Genomic DNA, 27,887 nt, shown 5'->3' with positions numbered 1-27,887 from the left:
GCAAGGTTCTAACAAAGTACCATGAATGCTTATTTTTTGACGATAAAAAACACGTGAAGGTAGATTTGGGTAGCTTCCAGACCAAGAAGATTTGATTTTTTTTATGATTCTGGATTTTTTGTGACCAGAGTTTTGGCACAAAGTACCAATTCGATTCATTTTCATTTGAGCGCCGATCCATAATTGGTTTTAAGAACATACCATAACAAACTCTATGATTATCTATACTTTTCGAAGTGGCTTTCTAAACAAAATGAGAAATGCAAAGGTTATCATCAAATAGAGCCACCAGAGAACATACACCTGCTCCAAATTCAACATAGAGAAACCTGATATCAGTTACCAGGCAGCAGCGGCAAATGTACCAGCATGACTTCCACATGCATTAACATATTGACAACAAAATAATTCCCCAAACGGCATAACAAACACAATGAGCGGAACACGAGATAGCGAGGGACGATTATCCTGCCCGAAACAGTATGTTGTTTGTTTGCAATGCTATGATTGTTTACAATCTGCCTTTTCTCAAATGTTCGAGTTTTAATCAAATTTTCGCTTACCGTAGTCATGCACCGGGCAGATGTGTGAATGCTGCGAAGCGGGTCCATAGTCGGGATGGGGCAGGTAGTAGGAATGTTCCGGATAGTATTCCGGCGAGTACGGGGCGGTCAAATAGATACTATGGCCATTCTCATGAGCCGGCAATTGGACGTGAGCATGATGGTGAGGCGGTGTCTGGAGATGCTGTTGCGGATGATGCTGCTGATGCTGGAGAGATTGTTGTGGCTGTGATTGGGGCGAGTGTTGCTGCTGTGATGGTGGCTGTTGTTGTTGTTGCGGCGAGTGTTGTTGCTGACTGTCCGAGGATGAGGACAATGAGGATGTGGAAGACGTTGGCGTTTGAGCTTGGCTAATATGATGGTTCAAATGAGCTGGTGTTTCGGGAGACGTTGAAACGGCTCGGCGTACCATGGTCACTAGTCCGTAGGTGGACAGCTTCCTTTATGTTTTCGTTTTATTCGGCGTACACTTCTAATTTCTATAAAGCACTATTATATCACAATTTTCTTCAAACATTGAGTTTTATCGTTTCACTACACCACTAAGCTTACATATTTAAGGCACTGAAAAAAGGGAAGGCGCCAGGAATCAGTTTGTGCAAATTCAACTAACGCAAGAAAATAAAACAAAACGCCTTCTCGATTGCGTGTACGAGGGGAGCTTGCTTATCACAAGAAAACAACCAGAGCAGTTCCGTTGTAGTCCTGATAACACAAAACTTCTTCCAGGCCGCCGCTCTGTTTGCGCTTCTGAGAAGCAACAGCTTGAACACAACGGTATAATTCATTCTTCGTTGCCGCGAGAGCGCCATCACGCGGGGGAAATATGTCCCATATGCGGCCCACATTTTGCTACTCTAGCTGAGGCTGCTGCTTTTCCCATCTCTTTCCACCGCTATTCGATGGAGATGCCGGGAAGTGGAGAATGCACAACAAATTTCTTATTTCTTCTAATAGCATTGTTCCCCTCATCTTCGGTTTATTTACACACGCTGTTGCAGAAGCAGTATATGTTGTATACACACCACATTCCGGCCCCAGTCAACCAACCAAACCTAAACTAACCAAACATAGGAAACTGTGTGCGTGCGCGTTCGTGTAGGTTAGTTAGTGTAGAGTGAAAACAACAACGAAAAAATCCGTTATCAATTAAAGCGAAGAAAATCATGTTGGACGAAGGCACAGATAGTTGCTGCTTTTACTTTATGATATTGGTTCCCCCGGCGACAGCGAGCTGCTGCGAAGTTATCAAGTGTTACGATAAGTTGGCCCAGGAGATTCGAAGAATTTGTTTGTTGAGAAAAATCTGTGTTCCTATGCACATAAATGGTCAAACTAATACGATTAAACTTGGCTTCATGATTTTCATAAAACTCATTGACAAAATGAGTCTTTCTTTTCATAAGATAAATCTTTAAAAATATTACAAGCTGTTCTACGAGCTTCAGTGATTGTTGTTCTGCTACTACTATTGGAACTAGTTTGTCTTATCCTTTCGTATCACCGTCGCTTACAACAAATTTCTTACAAAAAAACAATGTTGTAAAATATTCAAATCCTCAATTATAAAATAAAAATCAATTGTCCATTATTTAAATTCAGATAGTACTAATCAATGTGACTCTTGCAGAGATTCGACCACTTTCCAGGCGCAAGGACCCTCAACAAAAACTGAATAAGGTCAGAGATAAAAAATAATCACGAGTACGCCCGTTAAGCTGAAATCGGAGTTCAATCTTCAGCAGAAAACGGAAAACCCTTCGGCAAATCGCAAGCTTGCAACTGAACCTGAGGCTCCAAATAGAACTACGGAATACGGAAGGAGAAGCTTTCATGAAGTTCTCGTTGGCCTCTCACGAGCGATTTCATTTTCCTTATCTTTAATTTTTTGACTAATCCGAATGATACCAAGCTTTTTAACCCTCAAGGTATGACATGGATGTTTTGTCTCAGTTTTTCAATGAAACAACGGTTTTGTTTGGGTTGAAAAACGTTGGTTTTGATTCTAGACCTCATTAACAGGCAGGCAGGTAGGAAATCAATGAGATTATTCTATGCGTATATAAGTAATCGGAATTTATTATTGTTTTCGTGTGTTGCACTCGAAGAGACATATCAAATTATTTAAAACCCGAAACCGTATTCAGGACAGTCTCAGAATGACATTAAACTAATGCATTAGATTTATTTTCAAGTTGAGTCGAATTGATTCTCTCTCATACTTGGTCGGTATTCAGTCAGACCAGATTAAATAACAAAATAAGAAAAAAATTAGTTAAGAAAACAATCAAAAAATCCTCAGCCAGGTTTATGGCATAAATTTATTTTTGCTGATCAGCGAAAACTGATAATAGTATGCAGTCAGAGTGGACCAAGTACCTGCGGCCATAGCGACTAGAGAAAAGCCACGTTTTTCTGCCAACCAAAAAATGGAAGGAATTTCAAATGAATTACTGGATATCTCCGCATCAGAAGTTTTATCCCTTCGTCCTTCAATAAACACGGTAAAGTCTCTCACATTGAATGTATATGCTTTTCAGACAATTTATAGTTATTTAAAAGTTGATCGAATATATTATTATATATTGTTCAGACAGAGTGGACCAAGTGTCAAAGAGTAAAACATCGTAATTAATAAACTTTTCATAATCGATTGCAAATCTAAGCGCGGTCTTTGATTGACTACAAGAACTCTTCCTCCAAATCACGCTAACCCGTTTGTCGTTGAGACATATTTTTGATAAAAATCAAGAACTACACATTTTCAAGTAGAAAACAACTTTTCGGCTAAAACTGATATAATCATCCGGCTGAGATATCGGATCGAGCTATCGGATATACATACTATACGATAGTCACTTTTGATCTAATCCCAAACAGCCAAAGGATTTGAGTCTAGTGTTACAATTTTTTTAGCAATATTATCCCAAAAAATTTTTAGGGAGTTATGTTTGGGATACGACCGCATTTTTGATGTAGGACTTTGAAATTATAATATTCAATCTGCTTGTTTATCACTTCGGGTATTATTTTAAAATGAATCAAAATTTTTTAAATAACTTGAGCACGAGAATAATGAGCAAGCATCGTGAACGTTATTTTTCTCCTTGGTGTAATAGCTATAACGGTTACGGTTCCAGTGGACATACACACGTTTACGAGCGATTTTATGTTTGTGACATCACCACCTACACTTTTAATCAACAAAACATTGGAACCGCCTAATGATAACCAATTCAATCTACATTTGGCAACGCAGAAAATCTAGAAGAATACACAAGAATACACAAGCATTCTCCATCAGCATGAAACCGCATGAAAACCGACACTTTGTATCATTTCATCGAGTTGCAACTTGTATTTGATGTTGCGAGCCAAATCGCACCACGACTCCATTCGAAATATGACACACTATCAAATCTCCAAAGAGATGTCGACTGGCTCGCTTGGCTCGCTTGCAGGAGCAAGACTGGAGTTGATAGAGATTGAAAATTCTAGTTTTACTTTCGAATCGTGTGAGCAAGTTGTTATCGGGCGGAGCTTAAATTGCGATATTTAAATATTCTTTCCACAGTTTTCGTAGAACGAACATTGCATTTGAATTCCGAGCGTACGTTTACGAGCACTCGATATTTTATAAGATTGTGAGAGTTACTCTCTCAGCATTTGTAGGGAAGTAAATCAGACTGACTCTATATGCAAGCTTGATGAAGCGCTTCAAAGCGGTCCAAATGTTGACATTATGCTTACAAAATTGACAGGTGGTCTTCGGAGAGATTTAAATCGATGTGCACTGAAAAACAAGTTTGATTTGATTTGAAAAATCGATGATCGAAAAAATTAACAGAAAAGAACGATTTCCGCGATTTTTTCGAATACATGCAAACCTTTTTTTGTGCGGGGGATAGGGACCACACAAAAAATCGCATAAAACATCGTGCAAAACTTCACCAGTAGCTTTAAAAAATCGTGTTCAGTACACAATTTGAAAAAAAACTTTTTTTGTGTGGTAGACAGGGACCGCATAAAAAAAAGTTTCCCCCATGAAAGTAACTCAAATCCACGCCTTTCACCGTTTGATTTCCTATTGTTTCCCTGCTTTGCGATGGGACAGTTGGCTTTTTCGGTTGCGCGTGGCTGTGTTGTGCTTTTATTTGCATGTCGAAACTTGTTGCTGTTAGAAATCATGTCATGCGCAACTTAGAGCATTTGATGGAAGGATGGGAATGATTTGAGAGGTAGATAATATAGATGTAAATATGCTTCTTGCACTGAAATGCATATGAACAATCGAAAAAAAACTAAATGGACGATAACTTCGTCAATTATGTTTCTTTTCATATACCACACAAAAAAAACCGCACAAGAACAGAAAACAGAAAAAAATGGCACAAAAAACCGCACAAAAACAGGTTTACACAGAATCGGTCAAAAAATTTGAAATCGAAATGGAAAAAATCAATCTTCTGAATATCGATGCAAGATCGCCCTATCCCTGTCTAGGCTACGTGTAATACTCATAAACTGACGTCTAGTCTCCAGTACTGACCTGATGAATGTTGGGTGAGATTGAGCATTAAACATATTTTCTTGGGTAATATGATTTCTGTCGCTTTTAGTTGGGAGCATACCTTTCCATTGCATCACGCAACTTTGAGAAGATTGCTAATCAATCTTCGATTGTTGCCAATAAGTAAATAATGATTTTGATTTATTTTCCCACTTTACCAATAACAATGCGGGTCTTAATACACTTTATAGAATCACGCAATTAAATCCAATAAGAAACCGAATATCGATAAAATCATCGTCACTCAGTACGATTGTATCAAGGAAGATGGAACTTTGCACAGCTATTAAAACAAACCTCCCACATTTGATTTTGTTCACAGAAAAAGCTTGACTGCCTAATGTCACAAATTGACGCAATTCACGTGTGATCATAACAGTTGATGCAAAAAAAAATTATGCGGGTTTTCGCATTAAAACTGTATCATAGAGGATAGTTGTGTTTTTACAACTGCACGTGACTAATTGGATCGAAAACTGAAAGATTGCATGTTTTCATTGAGTTTCTCCATATTTTTCATCGAAGTCATTAAAGATCTTTTAACAAATTAATTTTTTTTTCTTATAAATTCGATTATTTATAGAGGCTCAATGACGACTCTAATTTGTTAATCGTCCACAATTTATGAGATGAACATTTATCATCGTCTTGATGCAAATGGGTGAACAATTGAGTGCAGTTTTTATCACCGAAAGGAATTTTTTTTTGTGTTTGAACTTAACTGATAACGGAACCTGAACATTCGCTGAGTAATTTGGGAACCTGTCAAGACTAATAACAAAACAAATATTTATTTTCAGGAAAGTCAATCAACAAAAATAAACAAAATGATGAATAACATTTGACCTATGTTTATCAGCAATTGGTTCCTTCCAATAATTTATGACCCATTCTCACCTGTTAAGATTAATCTGGCGCCGGGCAGAAATTCGTTACCTAATGACAACTGTCGGCAGTTAATCGATGGAGACCCATCATCCGGATCTCTAATCCGGACAGACAAAATAATCACCATTCATAAATTAATCGCTATGCTCATTGTTCTGCTCCTGCCCATCTATTTCCCGAGCCCACGAAGCGGGAAACTGACATATTATGTTGCAAATCTCAGCGCAGAGCCGTAGGTCTCGGCTCAGTGAACGCCTCGAGTGGTTCCGGTTCAGTCCAGCGAGACGAGCCCGACAACAATAACATCCACTTTGCAGCCAAATTCCTTCTCGACTGAATTGCCTCTGCTGCCAAGAGTTGCTTTCTTCATTTCGCGCAGCCACTCACTCAACAAACAAACGGTACGCAAAGGTATGTGTGATCGAGTTTGCGAAAAAAAAAGAAGTTCGATTCGAAACTAGGACGTTTCCAACACAGCAGCAGCAGTAGTAGAGTTGTGCAAAATACCACCATCCAATGATCTCAGCATGAACGGACACAGAGAAATACCTAAAACGTGGCATTATTAACCGCACCAGCACTACCGCGATGGGGTCTCTGGTAGCCTATGAGTTTATACAGCATATTCGTAAAGAGAAGACACACAACCAGCAAACAACTTAAGTCACGTCGTTCGTTCCCATCCATCCGCCCATCGTCGCATAAAATACGCAACTATTAAAAAGCTGCGCATGTATAATCGTACACAACTCGGCGAATTGTTGTTACGTGGCATTGCACACAAACATGAGTCGCTATTGCAAAAAAAAATCGCAAAACATAATCACCACTTTTCGATCGTGAACGGAACTGACTTTGTTCAAGACAGCCAGAAGTAATAATACTAGAAATGTAGAATAAGCTTTTGATTGAAATTGAAGTCGTGAATATATCTTTGAAAATTATAGCATCAACTTGACGCTGTGAGTGGATGGGAAAACCGGATTTTGTTTTTGCGGCCGGCCCACAAATTGTACAACTTATTCCAATAATGTTATTAGTTGGGTTGAAATGAATTTTAATTCATCGTCATCGTTTCTATGCCGAGCACAGTATGTTGTCTCGCTTCTTTCCTTTGATCTAACATTAAACTGACTGATTGTACAACATTCAACTCCACAAATGTTCTGGCTACTAGTGGCGTTCACAACCACAATTGGAACCAGTTGTTCTCACTAAACCACCTTCACGTTCCCGTAAACAGAACACGCACACAATACCCACCAATACACACCAACAACCTCCTAATCCGACTTGGTTGACTGTGTTATCGACGACACACAGTTATTAGAATCATTCAAATTAATGAGACATTTAATGATAATCCCAAATGATGGTCCACATCCGCAGACCAATCGATTCAACAGCCGAAACTTAACATTGGGAACCACTCTGGTTATAACTTGCTAAATTTAAGCTGCCCCCACAAGAAGATTTTCGTCACACGTCGACATTTCACTTTCCCTGCATTACACTATGAGTCAATTCATTCATTCCAACTTAACCACTTCAATCTATTCAGTGGTACGGTGATTGCAGTCATCAATCAATCACAACTTACAATCTTACGGTAATTTTCGATAAAATATTTAATTTCAAAATTGCATTCACACGAAAACACTGCAAGACAGACATGCGCAAAAAAACAAGACTAACAAAGACACTTTGATTGCGAAATTCTTTCTTTTCTTTTTTTTTCGCAATTTGCCACTTCACCAACTTCAGCGTCAGTCCTAAAAAAGATCCGTCTCTGAACTCGCGATTCGCACAGTTTCCCTTCTAGAGTGCCTCTAGCTGTTGTTGCTGCACTTCCTTCACTAGGCCAATCGATACTCCGGTTTTTCCCATAACATCTCTCTCTTGATTCAGTCACCCACTCGCGAACGCGATCACACCGCGAACTGCACTAACTAACTCCGATGGCTGACTGGCTGAGCCACTCTGCTGGGACGACGACTGACTTTTAATTTCGATCAATTAAGACCGTACCCCACAGCCCTGGCCCACCAAGTCTTGGGAAGCCTTCGACGAACGAGCGCGAGCGAAGTCCCCTTCTGTGAGATCAACACTGGTTGATTGGTGCGCAAGGGGCTTCTCGGTTGGCGCGTGAGAGCGAATGGGTGTGAAGATGGATCTCGAAAAGATGTATGAAATACCAACGAGCGCAGCAACAATCAAGAAGTGAAAAGACTGAACTATTCCACATATTTCAATTTCTTGTACACATCACTCTCACACTATCCATGGATTCAATACTGCACTTGCTGGACTTGTTTACCCAATTCTGGGACATTCGAGGAAGTAATCTAATAAACAAATAAACCAAAATATGTGTTTTTCGGGAAACTTCTCGTTCGCAGAAACTTTCTAACTTTTCACTGCTGTCATACCTACACATCAAAGGAATGTTACTGAATTCCACAATTCGGAAATAAAGACCTAAAAACGTAAAAATTGCAACGAAAAAAAATGGACTAAACGAACGAACCGAGCGACCGAGTCGAGCAGAATTACATATTAGAGCATAGTCGCATGGAAGTCAAAATAGCACTGATCTCGCATAGTCGTATTCAAATCCAATGTACAAGCGGACCTTTCATATTCGCTCTTTGTACTTTATTTTGCCTTCAATAACCACGCACACAATCCCACCATGCATGAACATGGCAATGTTCATCCGTTCATTCCGTGATCGCAATGAAGCACTTTCGGTTCTGCTGATCCGCACACTGGACGACTCCAGCGGGTTCCATACACGTTGAGCAGTAACGAAATACCATTGACTGCGATAGAGAAGTAGGTACATGCTATTGAAGCCAGTGACTACGGCGACGACACACAGCAACAGAAGTGGCATCTTCTCCTACATTCCTCCAATACATTGATATACAGTGCCACATAGTTCTTCGAAGACTTCCCATTATCAGCGTCTTCACCATGGTAGTTACGATTCGACTCCCTCTCTCCTCCTCCCGCTCTCTATTCATTTTGTGACGATATGTCGTCAGCAACCAATGTAAGGGTTTTACACAATTTTTATGTTCTCGCTATGCTTCCCCCCGTGTCCTTTTCCTTGTATCATTTTCCGCTGAACTCAGACGTATGAGCAGCGCACTGCACGTCACTCGTACCTCGGCCGGGTTTGTTTTTGCAAGAAACAAGTTGATTGTTGCCCTATCGAAGGAACGGTACACGAAACCGTGCGCAATCTGACTGTTTAAAATATATATTTTGTATCCAATTTAAGATGTTGAGCTTATTTATTGATATAGGAATATGACGTGCATAGCATGAATTTTCGCTCGGAAAAATGTAGGCCCATGTCTCATTGGATTTGACATATCGATCCCTGGGGCAGTAATAACCGCTCCTGTGGATTCGCCAATTTTAGATCCATCGGTACTTTGAGTCCCGTTTTGTTCTTGCCGCGCTTTCCATTCAAGCCAACATCAAGAGCGTTTGCACAACCTCAGTGTCAATCTCAGTTTCCAGAGATATTTATTGTATAATTAGAATTAGAAATTCGAATAAAAAGTAGTCACATTTTGTAACTGAATGCTGGAATCGCAGAAGAGTTGTGCCAGTTAGCGATTCATCCTCCGTCTTCATACTCCTTTTCCTGTACACCGTATATTGTTCTGAGCACTCGAAAACATCAAGTGCTTGCTTGCATCGTCCATGTGTCGTGCCCATAGAGGACGACTGGTCGTATAAGAGGTTTGTACATGGTACACTTCGTACGGACTCAGAGTTTGTTGGACCCTAAGGATCTGTGAATCTTGTAGCAGGCACGACTACCCTGCCGTAATCTCGCAAACTGACGCAAGCGCCAGAGGTAAGAATTTTCAGTACGGGACTTTATGTAAAATACGCATACGCATACATTGTGAAAATCTGATCTGTACAGAATGTGTATTGTTGATGGAAAAACATTGCCATCGGCTTGATTTTTGAAAAAATGCAGTTTTATTTAAGCTATGCCACCAACGCCAGTTTGTTGTGGAAACAGCAAATTTAATTCGCTGTTTCCACAACCGGTTGGCGTTCATCCATCAAGGTATGTGAGAATCTATTTCCAATTATTTTCTCCAACATGCCGCCGTTGAGCGAAGCATGAGAAAGCATCAGGGAGAAGAATTCACAACCTTTTCCGACTTTGTAGAATGCGTTGAGCAAGCTAACGTAGTTGAGAACCCGATTGTAATAATTATGGACAGCACCGATTTTTCGAATTCAAAATGCAATTGAAACCATCCGTGTTAAATAACATAATGCCGCCCGAAATTATCCGAAGTAAAACAGATACAGTTTACGCGAGGATGTTTTGAGTTTTGTTACAAGATGTGTTTCGTTTCGATTGGAGCATTTAAAAGAGTGCAGCTGTTCACCAAATGCGACATTTACCTTCAATCAACAATCAGCTTCAATTTATCCGAAAGAGAAACAGGCGAGGAAAGTAAATATCGTCAAGAAGCTTTGTCCCTTGATGCCTGAAGAAAAAAGACACTACATATTAGGGAATCCTTGTAATCAACAATTAAATTGATGAGTTTGAACTATTTAGTTCTAATCTTTATGATCTATATCTGAGAACAGCAATACACTTCAATCTAGAATAAACTTTACTTTAAGATGAGTTTGATTTTATGCATTTAAAGTACATGGTTTTGTGAGCTTCTTAGCATTCTGTGTGTTCTTTGTGCAATTTGGTTGGTTCAGGTCCATCACGGAGAGTAACTACGAATTGTACAGTCTACCCAAGTTCAAGCTCAAGCTCATGGTTTTGTGAGCTTCTTAGTACATGATTTGTAATTCTGAAACAAAATTGCTATTACACAACATAAGGAAAATGGCGCTTGCGCCCCATCACAGTGGGAATGGCGCTTGCGCCACTCCGTTTTCAAGGTTTCACGAGGTCATTTTTTCACATTTCTGTAAATATTCACAGTTGTTTGGTAGGATCTGGTGTTCTTCATCGATCTATAACAAAAAACGTAAAATGTCAATGTTGGCGCTTGCGTCACTTTGCGAGATTACGGCAGTACCGTTGATTATGCGTCTCAGAATTACATGGCTGTTCAAGCTTGCATTTGCCAATTACAGGTTGGTCTCACCCGCGTATGAGCATGAATAGACATTGTTCATGGTGTTCTAGAGTACGTCGATCTCTTTTAGTCCCCTCAATAAGTAATCCAGACCTCAATGATCAAAATGAAGCATAACATTTTTAACGTTTAGACTAGAGATGGACAAAACAGTTCACTTTGATGGACGGTTCAGTCGCGTTCTTTCGCTGTTTCGTTCAGCGGAATCAATGAACAACAAGAATGTTAGCTGTAACCCAACATACATAGACATCTATTCATATCCTAGCACTGATAGCGTTGGATGTTTTTTGATTTATATGAATTTATATTTTTGAAATTTCGAGAGAAAGAAAAGGCGCTTCTTCTTTAAAAGTTGCAAACTGTATGTGAAAATATATTTATCAGCCGACAATAGTATATGTATATGTAATTTGATTCGCACAGAATATGTGCAGTTTTTCATATTTTTTGTTAGAACTAAACAAAGATTTTATGAGAAATCTTGTTTCATAATGGTTCCATCGGAGATAAAATCCAGTAACGGCTTCTTTCAATTTCTACAAACAATCACGAGAACAAGCAATAGATCAAGAAATGGATTAATAGATGGATTCGCTTCCAAACAGTTCACTCTCGATCAATCCGTTCGCTTGCTATCAGTTTGTGTGGCGAACTATCGTTATTCAAAAAAGAACGACCGTTCGTTCACTCTTTTTGGCGCACTAGTTCTTTCGTACCGTTCACGAACGTTTTCCCATCTCTAGTTTAGACTTGATATGACTTCAATGGAACGATCTAGATAATCTTCCTCCTTATTTCTACATATGCAAGCTCATAGCAATGGAATTATCAAATTCCAGGCGCTACAATGCAGCGGGTGTCTACTCTTGACATAATTTGACTGCATAAATTGATTGCCCTGAGTTGCCTAACTTTCCGCTAAACATTCCTCTCCGATGTTTTTGGAACTAATCTTTATTGCTTGTCTCATATCTTCATCAGCTTCAAGTATCTATAATAAAAAAAGTTCCAAGCCCCTCTTTTTTTAATTCCGTGTTGGGGAAACACATTCCGGTCTGCGCAAATGTAAGCGAATGCGAAAATACACGCAGCTTGCGGCGGCAATGGGGCAAGTTTGTTGGGTTACGATCTTTCGGCACGAACGGTATCTTTTTCTCCTCAAGATACGCCAGCGTCTTCTTGGCGTAATGGGAAGACGCCTTGTCCGGCCAGAAGACGTACTTCCCATCCGCGTGATGCTCGTTCAGGAACGGCAGCAGGATTTTATCGAGGCACTCTTCTCGATAGATTTGTTGGTTGATTGCCAGACCGCTTGGCTTAAACCAAGGCTTTGAAATTCCCCGGTCGGAAATGGCGATGTACAACATAACCTTTTTTTCAAATTTGTGCTTGAACTTGTATTTACCTTCAGGCGGTGTGGATGACTTGTCGCTGGAGTAGTAATTATCTTTTCCTGGAATATGCGTTTTGGACAGTGGAAAATAGCTTTCGTCGTCCAGAACGAAAGACGTCCCGCGGTATTTTTTGGTCATCCACCGACACTGTGATTTAACCGTCTCAATCTGCTCCTCCGTGTACTCCGACGACCTCGTCTTCTTCCTGCAGACGAGATTCCTTCCATCTTGAGGGTCCGATGGATCAATACGTGGGAGCAGCCATATTTCCGACCGGCGTCACGCAGGCTGGTTGCGTCCTTGTTGTCAAACAGCTTCTTTAAAGATGTCTTCCTCTGCTTCGTCATTATCGTCACCGGACGACCACTTCCGTGGCCGAGTGGTTAGCGTCATAACTAACATGCCGGGTGTTCGGGTTCGATTCCCGTTCTGGTCGGGGGAATTTTTCGTCAAAGAAATTTCCTCCGACTTGCACTGTGATCACGCGTTTTCTAGAGCTTGCCACTCAGAATGCATTCAAGGCGTGTTATTTGGCAAAGAATTCTCAACTAAGTACTAATAAAAATGACGCAAGTAATACTACGTTGAGACGGTGAAGTTCCTCTAGGAACGTCAGTGCCATTGAAGAAGAAGAAGAAGAACGACCACTTCCGACCTTCCGCTCTACGTTCAGGGAACCTAGGATACGATATACCGTACTGACAGATACATTATCTTCCTTAAAATGTGCCACAGTGAACTTTTTTCCTTGCTGGAAATGCGTTTCGTAGAACCGTACAATGCGTTCGCGGAGCACGTGGTGTTTCGACGCCATCTTTGCTTTGACTAAATTCAAACTAGCAAAACCAAACACGCCTACTGTTTCTAGGTAGCCCAGAGCAATTTTCTTGGAGAAAGAAAATTTTACGCTCTTTATTTCAGTTACTGAAAGGTATTGAAAAAATTCTCATTTTTTATTTAACACCCATTATCTGACCACTGGTGTACACGGCCTAATAGACGGATAGTTCAATGGTTTCTGTATTGATAAAAAATGTTTTCATGATGAAAACAATTTTTTTCGTGTTTGAACCCCATTTTTAGTCCTTTATTCCGTGATCCCCGATTTTCGTTATTCTCGGTACGCTAGCCAGACTATTCCGCGGATAATCGGGATTCTACTGTAATTAGTATTTACTTTCGATTCAGAAGGTAAATAAATTCAAAAAAACAAATAAAAAACGAAAGAAGTGGAGAGCTGCAGTCTACTTTAGATTAGCATTAATCGAGATTCATATCTATACTCTTGCCGATGTTCATCTTCTTAAATCTCTTCAAAATGCGCTTAATGTTTTCAAAAGTACGAATATAACCAACAACTCACCAAAATCTTGTTTCGATAGCAACCAAACTAATCGTTGGAAATTCGAATCATATAAATACCGTTGATTCCGATTAATGCGAATAATTATTTGCTTGTAGAATATTCACCTGAAACGTTTTATTTTTCTATTATCTCTTCTCTTACCTATAAAGAAACAGAAACGAAAAATTACGATTAGTGTTTCTCATCAATAGAAATCATTACATGAGATTTTATGATTGTTGTGATTATTGTATGATAAAGTAAAGTTTAAACTAATAATGCAATAATTTCATGCTAATCTCAACATTGTGTAGCTCCGAGCAGTACTATGCATTTCTTCCGATAGGGTATCTCGCTTCCAGGTCCCGAGAGAGAGAAAACGAGAAACAGCAGCAGCAGTGTGATTCCGAGTTCAACTTTAATGGAATGTAGTTTTATTTTTGCTTGTGTGGTTTATTTCCCTTTGTACGCTTTATTATCCGAACGGGAGATGATGGCACAGTGTAAGCGCATGGAATGCATCACCCGATATCGCATAGAATGGGAAGGGGAAACACAAACTTCAGGTTTCTTTCCTTTCCTTTCACTTCGCTGGTTCACTTTTCCAATGTAGAGCCTTGTAGCGAAACCATCGAACACAACCAACCGAACCGCCGCCGTCGTCATCGTCGTCGTCTTTGTCGTCGTTGGTCGGATCTGACACCGATGACTTCAACTCGCTGTTGGCTTCCTTCGCAACCAAGAGACCAGTAATAAGTGCATCGAAGTGGTACAGTTGTATGTAGTATTGTCCACTGTCCACTTTGCAGTAGCCCAGTCCGGATCGGTGGACAAGAAAGCTGCTGCTAGCCGAGTGGTGCGATAGAATCGGAAGAATGTGAACATGGCGCTACTTGACATGGTGCTTGTTGCTAATGTCAGGTCTAGCTCGCTCTGCCATCTCCGTTCGGGGTGTTTTTATGGATTAGTACAAAAGCCGACTCTCTGTTTCGAGGGAGGAATGAAAATGTTGATCTGAAATCTTGGAATGCATACTAATGGGGGAGGGAACCGCCACACGAATGGGATATGTCAAGTAACACATTATTCTAATTAAAAGTATGGACTTGAGTCTTGTGCCGATGGCAACAATTTGATGGGAGAGAATTAGATTTTGAGCAAAAAATCTTGTTTTGTCTGTGTCATCCGACAATGGGTTTATCCAGTTCTCTTAAAATGACGTCGCTACCATTCTGATGGCTACAAGCCATAAGTTAAATATGATGAAGTTCCAAGAAATGCCACTCATGAATACATTCACGCGGCACAATGTACTGTTGGTGTACAACGAATTTGCAGAGCTATTTTTGTGATACAAGTCGGACTCGATTATATATAGTCGACCATTATTTTTCAACAATTATTTTCAAATTCTATACATAATCGAATCTCAAGAAATTTTTTTTTTTTCATTAATGTATGAATGTCAAATATTAATAGAAAAATAGCTTTTTGGTGATTCGATTATGTATTGGATTCGAAAATTAACGTTGAAAGTAAAATTGCGATTATATATAATTGAGTCCGACCTGTAGTGACAATGAGCATGAACTTTCATTTTTGAAACAGGTTAAAAATACATAAATGGAAAATTTATTTTTGTGTTTTTTCACTGAATTGATTTCATTGCCACTACAAAAACATTTGCACCCGTGGTTATATCACAATGAGCCATAGAGTGAATTATATTGCACACAACCGATTGTAAAAACGTGTTCAGTAATACCTCTAATCATTATCAACCAAAGTTGGGGATTCACCTGAACAGGAACCAGTACAGCAACGTTCGTTGTTTTTTTTTCATACAAAATTATACTATCATATAATCCTGCATGAGAATGTCCACTTCAAATTAATTGTACGCTCTATGTCGCTTCCGGCAACCCATCGACAGCACGCAAATCGTAAAGGTATCATAAAAGTCTATTGCTCGCTTATTTACGCGCACATGCATATCAATGTGTGAAATACCACCCCGAAAAGCCCAATGTCCAACGGAGCTGGTGCGAATAAAAAGGGCAAATTCTTTATCCGCGCTTCGCATGCGCTCTGTGTTCTCCCTGTTAAGCGTATCTTTCAAGGATGTTGCCTTGAGTGTCGCAAAATCATTCCCGTGGCTGCGAAAAGATACCAATTGGTTTATACAGTTTAGTATTATGACTACTATTTCGTAAAACCGGTTCACTGCAGGCAATCTCCCAGCGATTGGATGAACTATTGACTCTGTGGATATTCGTTCTTTTTTTTCTCTTTGTGCAAGCGGATTTCGCATGGAGACTGGTTTCTTCGATGGCTGTGCAGCACAGAAACGACACGAGATGCGACCTTTCTCGATTTCGAGCTTTGCTTATTTTTTTTTCTGTGCAGCCTTCGTAATAATGGTTGAACTTTTTCAAAGGCCGGTTCATCCTCTTTGCCACAAAAAAAAGATTCCTCTCGACGCAGTTCATATTTTCTTCCGAGGAATAATTTATCAAACCGGAACCATTATTTTTGCAGCAATTTTATCACATTCCCAATTATATCCGAAAATATAGTTCTGTAGCGTTGAACGAATCTGCCCGAAGTAAAATCAAAATGAGGCCATTCGTTGTACATAAGACGAATCTCAAACAATCGATTGAAACGCTGATTCAAAAATTTCAATCTTAGCCCTACAGGAAAGAAGTCCAATCCAATGCGTATGATGCAGCAATGTCTGATTAATATTGAAAACCCTTTGTAGTGAAGTAGAAAGTACGGTCACATGTACGATCAACTTTCATTTGGTTCACAAGGATGCATCAATTGAATAAAATCTTCACAATCTGATGTATGAGTAAGGATATACGGAGTACCTTCACAGAGTTTCAAGAAAAGTTATAAAGAAAGTGCTGTACAATGCACAGTTTCCTTTGGTCATAGGCTTCCTGAATGGCGGGCCATCAAGCGATCCCTGGAATCGTGTCGAATCTATCGAGATCAAGAAAAAAGATAAAAATTACGTAAGAGCTAATATGGGACTCTGGAACAACAGCGACAATGCAGCATGATTGACTTGATCAAAACTTGGTTGGCGGTGATAGGCATAAAAATGCACACCTTGCATATTTAAAAACTGTTCTCAATTTCAGAACTATTTCATCAAAAACTACTACCGCACCTTCACAGAATTGTATATTAACTATTACTCTTTCAATTAACAATTAACAAATTAACAAGTTTTGCCATTTTTGTTAAATTTTGTTTACTATCTCACATGACTTCTTTAAAGTATGCAAATATGTGATGACAAAAAAAATGCCCACAACCGATTAATAAGATTAAAATCTTAAAGGTTTTCAATGCGAAAGGCGAATCCTCTCGTTTCCAACTGTAATGACAGCTAGGGCTGTGTGATATTATTTACAACGTTTACGTTGGCACATAAAAGTCGATTGTTGTTGTCTACAATGAAAGGTTTCAACAAAATCAAAATGGATCATGCAAGTCCGAAATCTCATTGTTCAGGACCATTTGCAGCAGATTTCACAGCTGAAGTTCTGAACAACCGGTGAGCAGTACGTGAAATTGTGCACTGTCACAAAGCTAACGGTTCGCTTGCTGACAACCAAAGTGAACCAAAGTACTGTATCAAGAATGATTGAAACGTTAACTTAAATGTTAACAGGATAGCAGGTTCGGATCACAAAAAGAAAAATTATATATCCAAAAACTGTGAAGAAAGTAGAAGTTTTCTTACATATAAATCCTGAGCTCGTTAATCGTATATTAGTATAGTAATCGTATATTAGAATAAAATAGCGGTAAACGGAATCGTAGAGAGAGACCACTTCGGCGAATGAAAGTAAGTGCAGGCCTGAAGACATTCAAAGTTCAGACCGTTTCTGATCAAAACGCAGCACAACTTATAGAAACTAACCAACGGACAAGAAAGTTAAAATCATTTTAAAAAAAAGATGCTGTATTATGGACGACGAAACTTATGTATTGTGTGCAAGCATAAAAGTGTTTTATCCGAACGGACATAGGATTTCGGCTATCACTCATCTGCTGATATAGGACCGTATAAAAAAAAGCTTTCCCAACAAAATGAAACAAATCCACGACGTTCGATTTTCTTTTGTTTCTCTGCTTTGCGATGGGGCAGTTTGCCTTTTTGCTTGCGCGTGGCTGTGATGTGCTTTTTGGTGGCTAATTTAGATTCAAATATGCTTTTTTTCGTACTGAAATGCATGTAAAACACCGAAAAAACTAAATGGACGATAACTCGAATATGCTTCTTTCCATATATCGCACAAAAAACCGCACAAGAACAAAAAATCACACGAACAAAATTTGCATAAAGAAAGACCGCACAAAAAAAGGTTTGTCTGTACTATATTCGCACGACCTTGTTAAAGAGTAACTGAGAGCTGTGTAAAAAAATGAGGAGGACGATTGAAAGCTACCTAAACTACAGAGCCTTCATACTTTGGGTTCGATTTACTCGAAATCAAAATTTGTTACACAGTACGGTCCGACTTAACAGCGACCATGTGTTATCCGATTGTTCTGTTGAAGAGCTTTCCAATGAGCTCGAACATATTCATATCCAGAAAAATGAAATTTATCTAGACATCCTCCTTCACTCCTTGATAAAGAAAATCATTCATCTATATAAACAAGATGGGAAAATCCCATCCGAAACACCTGTTTCATATGATACAAAGATCAATCATGATAATTTAATATTCATTGTATTAAAAAATGTATATTTATATAAAAAAAATTAATTGATAGTGGGACATTCAAGTCTTGAAAGCATTTCCGTGAACTCTTGCACTCTCATATTCCAGTTATACTCTGGCAAAATGTAAAGGATAGAATGAACATATTCTGTAGGTCGTAGTTTTTTCACTTATACAGTCAATAAGAAGGACATATCTATTTGAAAACGAACTATGGAATATTCTAAATGGATCAAATTGTTGGATCATTGATCCCGTTGTTAAGTGAAATGTGTTTGATATCTATCCTCTACCGAACGCGAACGGAATTTGAACAAATACTAATCAATACCATTCGTTTTATAAAACTACATCGGTTTATAATGTTTTCGATTGCCGTAATAATTTAGATACTCATCAGCACACATAGGCGGTAGATTTGAAAGTTTCGGCTGCAAAAAAATCACTTTCAGCGGAAGACTTGGGAGACTGAACACCTCTCAGCACCTGAGATAAATTTGCATTTCAAATTTAATTCCGTCTCTATCTCGTCGTGGCCTATCCAGCGTCATGTGGAGACATTTGATTTCAAATGAATTTTACGGTCTTTATGCTGTTTCTTTCGGTCGGTGCTTTGAAGGTGACGACGGTCAGCAGTGTTTCACTCGGATGGGCAGATACAATGGCACCGAATCCCAAGCATCGACTGGATCTCAGGCTAGGATTTAATGAATTCAGCTGCCTATAATCATACCTGGGAATAAGGAAGCAGTTTGTTCTTGGCGACAGCAACTCAAAGCTGCTCTCGAACAATTAATGTGGACGTTCGGGATTGCGCAGATTATGGGCGGGCTTTTTATCACATCCCTCGTCACCGGACGAACGGGCGTTGCCAACTGATGCAATTTTTGCTGGAAACACAATGGCACATTATTGCATTGCGCGACGTCAGTTTCTCTGGAACCAACATGACGCGATGTGACGCAACGACGCGCGACTTTGTTTCTCGTTTTAAACTTGATGATTGGGAGGAAAGAAAAAAAGTGAACATCTCTTCTCATCGTTCTGAGTATGCCCTCGTTTCGCATATGTAAAACAGCCAAGTAGATAATCGATACATTTTCTAGAAGACATTTGTCGGTTGGCTAGAAATCAACATATGTACAAACAATGGCGACTATCGGCAATTTATTTAACCGAAATATTAATAAATTCGACCTTCAATTTATTCCGAGCCGAGTAGAAGGAGAGATAGCGCAATTTCTCAGACTCAGACACGATCGCTTTTTCATACAAAAGGAACGTCATCGCCCCCGCACGTGTCCCCCCTCCCGTTCCATCAGAACCAGGATTTGCTTCACCTTTTCCTTCTGAGAGCTTCGAAGACTGGCGGTGGCATGGTGGCAATGGATGAACAGTAGTATCAAGAGGAGGTGCAATCGGAGTAGCGGGAAAACGTATCTGGTGAATGTCGTAAAGTGTATGAGGAACGACCAGGCAAACATAATAATAAGCAACAATATTTGTAGAATGCTCAAACAAGGAATTTTCAATTCCTTCGAAGAGTTCCGCACGCACTTTGTCTTGACGTAGGAACTACTGGGAAATCGAGATTAATTTTCTCATATTAAATGAAATGTGTTAATTTTGTAGCGTCTGTTTGTTCCTTCTCCTCTGGAGCGGTAGTTTCAAATTTTTACTAGTCACGATTTTTTTTTTTGGACAACCAGAAAAAATTCTTGAGAACATGATTTTCGCCATTCCATCAAGTATTTAGTTGGCCTTCCTTAATTCAATTCTGACTTATAGAAAAGTCATTTGCTAAAGGGGAAGTGACTCCTTGGTCCTCGAATTTATTTTTTTTTAAATTTGCTCAAATGATATCAGTTATCTGGAATTCCAAAATAATGATAAACGCGTTAATAAGTATCCGCAGCATAAAAAACGAGGACATGCACGAATGCTTATCCAATATTTGTTGTTTGAGAAGCACGAATCTGACATCCTTCCAAAACAAAAAATGTATTTTCATGATATGTCCATTCTTAGGAGATCTGAGAAAAAAAGCATGACAAGATCAGCAACGTTTCCATCTACCGGGATCTCTCATATGAACGGGAACAACCTCTAGAAACTGAGGCTTGTTGAAAATCACGATTTAGGAGGTACGGAAGAACGAGTTTGTTTCGGGATGATTTCGATGGCAAATACATCCTTTGTTTGTATTTCGAGAGGCACGAGATGAAATGTGCTTTTGGTATGGTTCAAACTATACGGATTTGTATGGGGAAAAGGATTTCACCGCGTTTTCTACTCTATCCCTCGTGAAAACCAATCGATCAACTATGATGGCTATCTCCGCCTGCGAATGACGGATCTCGATAATGGCATGTCCTTATAAGAACCTGAAATTATCTTGATAATAGCATGTCCGTATAAGAACCTGAAATTATTGAGAACCAGAGCAGTGGGTCCAAAGCCCCTAAAAGGAGGATGGTTGTAATAGATGTTATCCATGGTTATTATGGAAAGAAAGTAATGGATAAACTCCTAATCCAAGGTGTGACGCGACCCGTGCTGAGGGATGAATGGTTGGGGGGGGGGGGTTTCAATTAAATACCCTGCCTCTAACGGAGCCTGTGGAGTACCAGGGCACCCTCCACAGTATCGTCTGCCCCTCTGCATTAAGCGGGTCACTGATGCAGTTGACCTTCTTTACCGCGCAACTCGTGGGAATTTCATGAATCATTCAACAAAAAACAAAAATCTTCCGGGTTCCGGCAGCCTCTCTCTGTCGGAAAAAATCGTCATAGAGGTCGACTCTATGAATGTCGAAGAGGATGAAGTACTGAGCGACGCACCTGCGGATGTTCAGTCCTGCTCCTCTTCCATCCTCAACACCCCGACTCGTTGTGAGTCGCTAGAGGATGAAAGTGACGAAAGTAACGTCACTACAAAAACTGAACCTAAAGTGCTAGATTCAGCTGAAGTCCACTCTTCGTGGAAGAAAAACCTCACCAAGGGTCAGAGAAGGAGGCTGAAGAACTTGGTCGCAGCTGGGATCCCTGCAAAGGAAGCTCGGCAGCAAGCACTGAGTCAGCACATCTCTGGACCAGCAAAACGCCCCCGAGGATCGGAACTACCTAGTAGTGACGAATAACCGATTTTTAAAAAATCTAAACAAAATCTCTTCCTCTGTAAAAGAGCGGGGTTGAATGAGCAAAAAAAAGATGCCCAAAACACTCTTCAAAACAAAGACTCCGCAATAACTTCTGTCGAAACTGGAATCTCCTTCGAGGAAGCTTTGGAACAGATCAAAGTTGGAATACTCCCGGAGGACTATAAAAATATTATATATATATATATTCCTTTTTCCCACAAAGCGCAACATTCAGCGACGAGAGACTCAAAAGCCTCATTGAGAGTCAAAATGAAAATCTCTCCACCGATAAATGGCGAATACTAAAGAGATCCAATCCCAACGAAATTCACGCGGACTGGACGCTAACAGTCGACAAAGCTTCAATGCGTCAACTAACTAGCACAAACTTCAATATAAACTTCCGATTTGGCGAAACTAAGCTGAGGAAAACAAATCCAAAGCAGCGCCAAGTCATAACCCATAAAAGCTTCGGTGTATTCAAAGGAGATCTGGGGTCAAAAAACGGGGAACCTAAAAATTCCAAAAACCCAGGAAATCTGAAGTCTTCAGAGACTAGTGACTCCAAAATAGTGAAACCACAAAATGCTCGTCAGAAGGGTTTCTGGCAAACCAAAGCGCCCTCGTGAAGCTTCTCCGAAAAACAAGAAGCATTCTGAGTATTCCCGGCCCAAGCGGTACAAACTCAACGGTTATCGCAAACAGGTTAGGAACCTCGATTGTGCCAAGTAAAAAAGGTGAGTTTCTTCAAACCCATCCCAGATCCAATACGAATACGGAAACTGGAACAAGCAAAAAACCTGGCCTGATTTTCAAAAAAACAGATGGGACTCCGATCCTCCCAAATGAACCACCAGATCGGACAACCCAACTTAATGCAGAACACTAAAGTTCTGCAAATAAACCTCCACCATGCCAAAGCAGCGTCGAGCGTGCTATCCAGGATGTTTACAAAAGGGTTCCCGGAATAAATCGCCACAGAAAACGACTGCAACAGAAACCACCGCTTATAAAATGTGTAGTAGGCTATAAATATTGTGGCGCGGTATTGTATTTCAAAACAAGAATTAACCGGGCAAACGTATCGCCCCAGGCAAACGTAACGCCCCGGGCAGACGTATACCGTCCGACGCTCGCTAGAGCTCGGTCGGACATTGCTAAAGGATCGTATCCTATGTTTCAAACTAACCGGGCAATCAGTGGATCCCAGGTTTGCGTGCGAGACACCGCCGCTTCCGACGGCGGGTCGGCGGTGGACTCGGATTGCGTCATCTTGGCGGCATGGGCCGCCTCGATTCCTTATCCTCGCCAAATGGGGACTTCGTCCCCATTACATTGTCCTCAGAATAAATTTCGAAAAACGAGAACAAGAGAATAAATTTATAATAGAAATGTGAGGCACATGATGTTTTTCCCGCGCCAAATATTTCTAGCCTACTACACTTTTTCTAAGCGGTTGTTTCTGTTGCAGTTGTTTACTGTGGCGATTTATTCCGGTCACCTTACAAAAGACGCTGTGGATCTAGCTCTTATACAAGAGCCTTGGGTTCACAAAGGAAGAATACTAGGTATTCAAACAGGTTCATGTAAGTTGTTCTTTGATGACAAGCATGACTCCCCAAGAGCTGCTGTCTTAGTAAATGCAAACATTAAATGCTTTCCTATTACAGAGTTCATTCAAAGGGACATCGTCGCGATCAGAGTGGAAGTTCCTACCGCCAAAGGAAGGGCCGACATCGTAATTGCGTCGGTTTACTTTCCAGGCGACGTTCCTCCACGAGAGGTAGCGGCGTTTGTAAACTACTGCAGGGAAATTAACAAGGACTTCATTATCGGATGTGATGCCAACGCTCATCACACCATGTGGGCAAGTACGGATATTAACTACCGAGGTGAGTGTCTTTTAGAATTTCTCTCGTCAAACAACATAGATATTGCTAACAAAGGGAATGAACCAACCTTCATTAACGCTATCAGACAAGAAGTCTTAGATCTAACGCTGTGCAGCCCGGCTATTCAAGAAAATATCCATAACTGGCACGCTTCCGAAGAGGCGTCTTTGTCTGATCATAGACACATTATTTTTGAATGGAATGGTGGCATGGAAAAAACCAATTGGGATCGGTATGCACTTGAACTCGCGTCAAAAACTCTAAACTCGAAAATAAGGTCGATTCAGCAGCTTGAATCAGCTACAAAAGAATTAAATGAAATGATAGTCTCTGCCTACAACAGTAATTGCCCACTGAGAAAAGTTTCTTTGACAAGAAACATTCCTTGGTGGAATAAAAGGCTCGAACGGCTTCGCAAAACGGCGCGTAAACTGTTCAACAGAGCAAAAATTACCTCAGACTGGTCACAATATAAGAGAGCCCTAACTGAGTACAGTAGAGAACTGAGACGATCTAAATGAAAATCCTGGGTATATAACTGCGAAAGCATTGAAAATACCCCAATCGTTGCTAGACTCAACAAGATTATGATCAACAAGACTTTGGCAAAAGACCACTCGAACGTGCTTGGATCGCTTAAAAAGGATGACGGTTCGTTCATAAAAACCCCCTCAGAAGTACTAGACTTACTGATGAAGACTCACTTTCCGGGATCTACATCTGTCCACTCGGATACAAATCCTGGCTATAATGGCGACACAATATGCTCTCGAAGGCGTCTCATAGGACCCGAAAGTGCAAAGGATGTCGCTAACATAGTTGCTGGGTTAGTCTTCACGAGGGCCAGAGTAGTAAACGCGGTGAGATCCTTTCTACCTTACAAATCTGCAGGTGCAGATGGGATTTTTCCAGCCCTGATTCAAAATGGAGAATCAAAACTAATTCCGTCTCTAATCGAGATATTTAAGGCAAGTCTGATACTAGAGCACATTCCTTCGATATGGAGACTTGTGAAAGTAGTTTTCATCCCAAAAGCGGGAAAACGCGACAAATCACTTCCAAAGGCTTTCAGACCAATTAGTTTATCATCAATACTGTTGAAAACTATGGAAAAAGTATTATATGAATACATAAAGTCTGTATTCATGTCCAAACACCCACTATCCAAATACCAGTTTGCCTACCAATCAGGCAAATCCACAACAACAGCACTACACATGCTTGTGACAAAAATTGAAAAATCTCTCTTGTCAAAAGAAACCGCATTATGTGCGTTTCTTGACATCGAAGGTGCATTTGATAATGCTTCTTATCTATCAATGGTACAGGCAATGAGAAGACGACACTTCGATAACTGTATAGTCGAATGGATCCATGGCATGCTCACACACAGAAAAATCACCTCGGAGCTGGGCGGGTCGTCTAATTATGTGATTGCAACAAAGGGTTGTCCACAGAACGCCTCCTTTCTATCACCTCTCCTTTGGTCACTAGTAGTTGATGACCTTCTGACAAGTTTAGAGGCAAAAGGTTTTTAAATTGTGGGCTTCGCCGATGATCTAGTCATAATGATACGAGGCAAGTTCGACGACGTGAAATCGAGCAGAATGCAGATGGCCTTAAACCTTACACAAACCTGGTGTACCACAGATGGTCTGAGCATAAATCCCTCAAAAACAACAATTGTTCCATTCACCAAAAAGAAAAAACAGCATCTGCAGTCTTTATATCTTGGGGGAGTGGAAATAAAATGCAGCGCTTCAGTGAAATATCTAGGTGTTATCCTAGATGCTAAACTCAACTGGAATGCGCACTTAGATGCAATAATCAGTAAGGCCAATACAGCCCCATGGGCATGTTCTAAAATGATAGGAAGAACATGGGGCCTTAAACCAAAAATGGTAATGTGGGTCTACACTGCCATTGTGCGGCCTAGGATAACCTATGCCTCATTAGTCTGGTGGCCAAAGACCAAGGAGACTGTAGCTACAAAAAAGCTAAACAAACTCCAACGACTAGCATGCGTTGCAATTACTGGAGCAATGCGAAGCACACCCTCGAAGGCACTGGAGGCTATCCTTCACTTGCTACCTCTGCACCAACATGTTCAGCTAAAGGCTAAGAAAAGCGCTCTCCAATCTCTGCGTTTGTGGCCAAGGTTATCACGACATCGAGCACATTGTTTGGTCGTGCGAGGTGTATCTGATCGCCAGATCGAATTTAAAAAACTCCCTTCGGGTCCGAGGAAGACAGCCCAATGTGCCGGTGAGAGATGTGTTGGCTCGGTTAGACCTTGATTACATGTCCCATATATATGTTTTCCTTAAAGCTATAGATCTTCGTGTGTGATTGCCCCTACATCCTTATACCCTCCTTTCCTTCCTTTGCGGGTAATTCGTCCCCTTGCTATAAATAGTAGAATAAGTTGAAATGTAAATACACTATAGATATACGAATAGATTTATAAATTGAGTGTTCATCAACATTGTTACAATTTCCTTATATCCCATCCTTCTCCTAAAAATATGTCACCCTCCTAAACTCGAGTACACCGCGAGTAATCGGTTTTCCACCTTACTAACCATAGATGTAAGAAAATTGTTTATATATATAGTTTTAAAATTATATTTAAGAATTCGGCTCCTTTAAACTTAAGTAACTGAGCCTGTAAAAATAAACGAATTAAAAAAAAAGAAAAGCGCTCTAAAGCTTAAACAATGGAAAAAAATACTAGACGGAGACAAAATTGGTCACTTGAGCATCCTGAATCGCTTATCCGTAGGACCATCCTCAGAGATGAACAATGATTGGATGGAACCTAGGACTAACTACGGCATTCCATACAGTGTAATCGAATCTTCTCGTTCAATATGGGATGAAGGCGGTCCCAGTGTTCGTAATGGTTCAATCATGTTCTACACTGATGGGTCAAAAATGGGAATCAGAACAGGTGCTGGAGTGTATGGTCCCAGAACAATCTCTGTAGCTATGGGAAACTGGCCAACAGTTTTTCAAGCAGAAATAGCTTCGATAATAGAATGCTCAAATGTCTGCCTTAAAAGAAAATATAGACATGCAAACAGCTGCATATTCTCAAACATTCAAGCGGCACTTAAAGCTCTAAATGCTTTTAAATGCTCCTCAAAAATTGTCTGGGAATGTATTCTCCTCTTACGGCAACTAAGTCGGATAAGTTCGGTACAACTGTACTGGATTCCTGGCCATTGTGGCATAGAGGGAAACGAGCGAGCAGATGAACTTGCCAGGAACGGCTCAAGCTCACCTTTCACTGGTCCAGAGTCATTCTGTGGAATTTCTGACTGTGTGTTGAAAGGTGAGCTGAAGAACTGAGAAGACCGGGAAGTGTTAGCCAACTGGTTGGCGGTACAACTTAACCAGTCAAAAAAATTTATCACGCCGAGTATTAAAATTACTCAACAATTGCTGAGTCTTAATAAGAAAGACTGCAGAACAACCACAGGCCTTATAACAGGACACTGTCCGAGCAAATACCATCTCAAAAACATAGGTTTAGTGCAAGATGATATTTGTCGTTTTTGTAATACCGAAAGCGAAACCTCGGAACATTTGCTCTGTAATTGTGGAGCTCTAACTAGACGCAGATTTCAATACCTTGATAAGGCTATTCTGGAGCCCAAGGAAATTTGGTCTGCGTCGCCGATCACGATTATAAAATGTATCAAACAGAGTATTCCTGATTGGCACCTATCTCGCTATTGCTTTCAGTCTACTTCTTCATCAATAAGCAGTAGGTAAGCTTGAAGTGGAGTATAAAAAAATGGGATACACCACAATAGTTCAGAATAATGGACGCAGTGGTTCACATCCAACAGGGGGAAAAAAAATGATGGCTATCTCCTTCGCACTTTCAGGTCCTGTAAGGCACCTTAGAGAGCATTTTATGTCACAATTATAGCCAGGACTAGTATCAGAATGAGCAGATGTAGATCCCGAAAAGTGAGTTTTCACCAGTTAGTCTAATAAAGGGTGTGTCACATCAAATTGCATCACGGAATAAACGCTGTAGAAATTTAATTTTTAGGAATTATATCTTCAGCTTTCGCTTATAATCAGATAAGAGTGTGTAGATCACGTTGGCCATGCTTCACTGTCAATTTTTCGTAAATTTGGAAAAATGTCGTCGAACAAAAAAGAGCGTCGTGAATTAATCCTGTGCAAA

General features: G+C 40.2%; 1 protein-coding gene across 5 annotated transcripts in view; it reads right to left on the bottom strand.

The window, feature by feature from the left end:
* LOC129780435 (fibronectin type-III domain-containing protein 3A) overlaps positions 1–27,887 on the bottom strand; it is a 105,992-nt gene that overhangs the window by 44,037 nt on the left and 34,068 nt on the right. The window contains exons 1-2 of one of the 5 annotated variants that reach the window (XM_055788708.1): positions 8,451–8,603; positions 564–1,127 (exon numbers count right to left, since the gene is read on the bottom strand). The exons of 1 other annotated variant lie outside the window; for it this stretch is intronic. In XM_055788708.1, coding sequence (XP_055644683.1) covers positions 564–975 — 412 coding nt within the window. In that variant the 5' untranslated portion in view covers positions 976–1,127; positions 8,451–8,603. Of the gene's footprint in view, positions 1–563; positions 1,128–7,621; positions 8,033–8,450; positions 8,604–27,887 lie in introns of those variants that run through there. 3 more of the 5 variants (XM_055788707.1, XM_055788709.1, XM_055788710.1) reach the window with 3 other exon arrangements.

The sequence above is a fragment of the Toxorhynchites rutilus genome, chromosome 3, assembly GCF_029784135.1.
Source record: "Toxorhynchites rutilus septentrionalis strain SRP chromosome 3, ASM2978413v1, whole genome shotgun sequence".
NCBI lineage: Eukaryota > Metazoa > Arthropoda > Insecta > Diptera > Culicidae > Toxorhynchites > Toxorhynchites rutilus.
The sequence above is the reverse complement of the archived record's forward strand: the minus strand, read 5'-3'. Positions and strand labels throughout refer to the sequence as shown.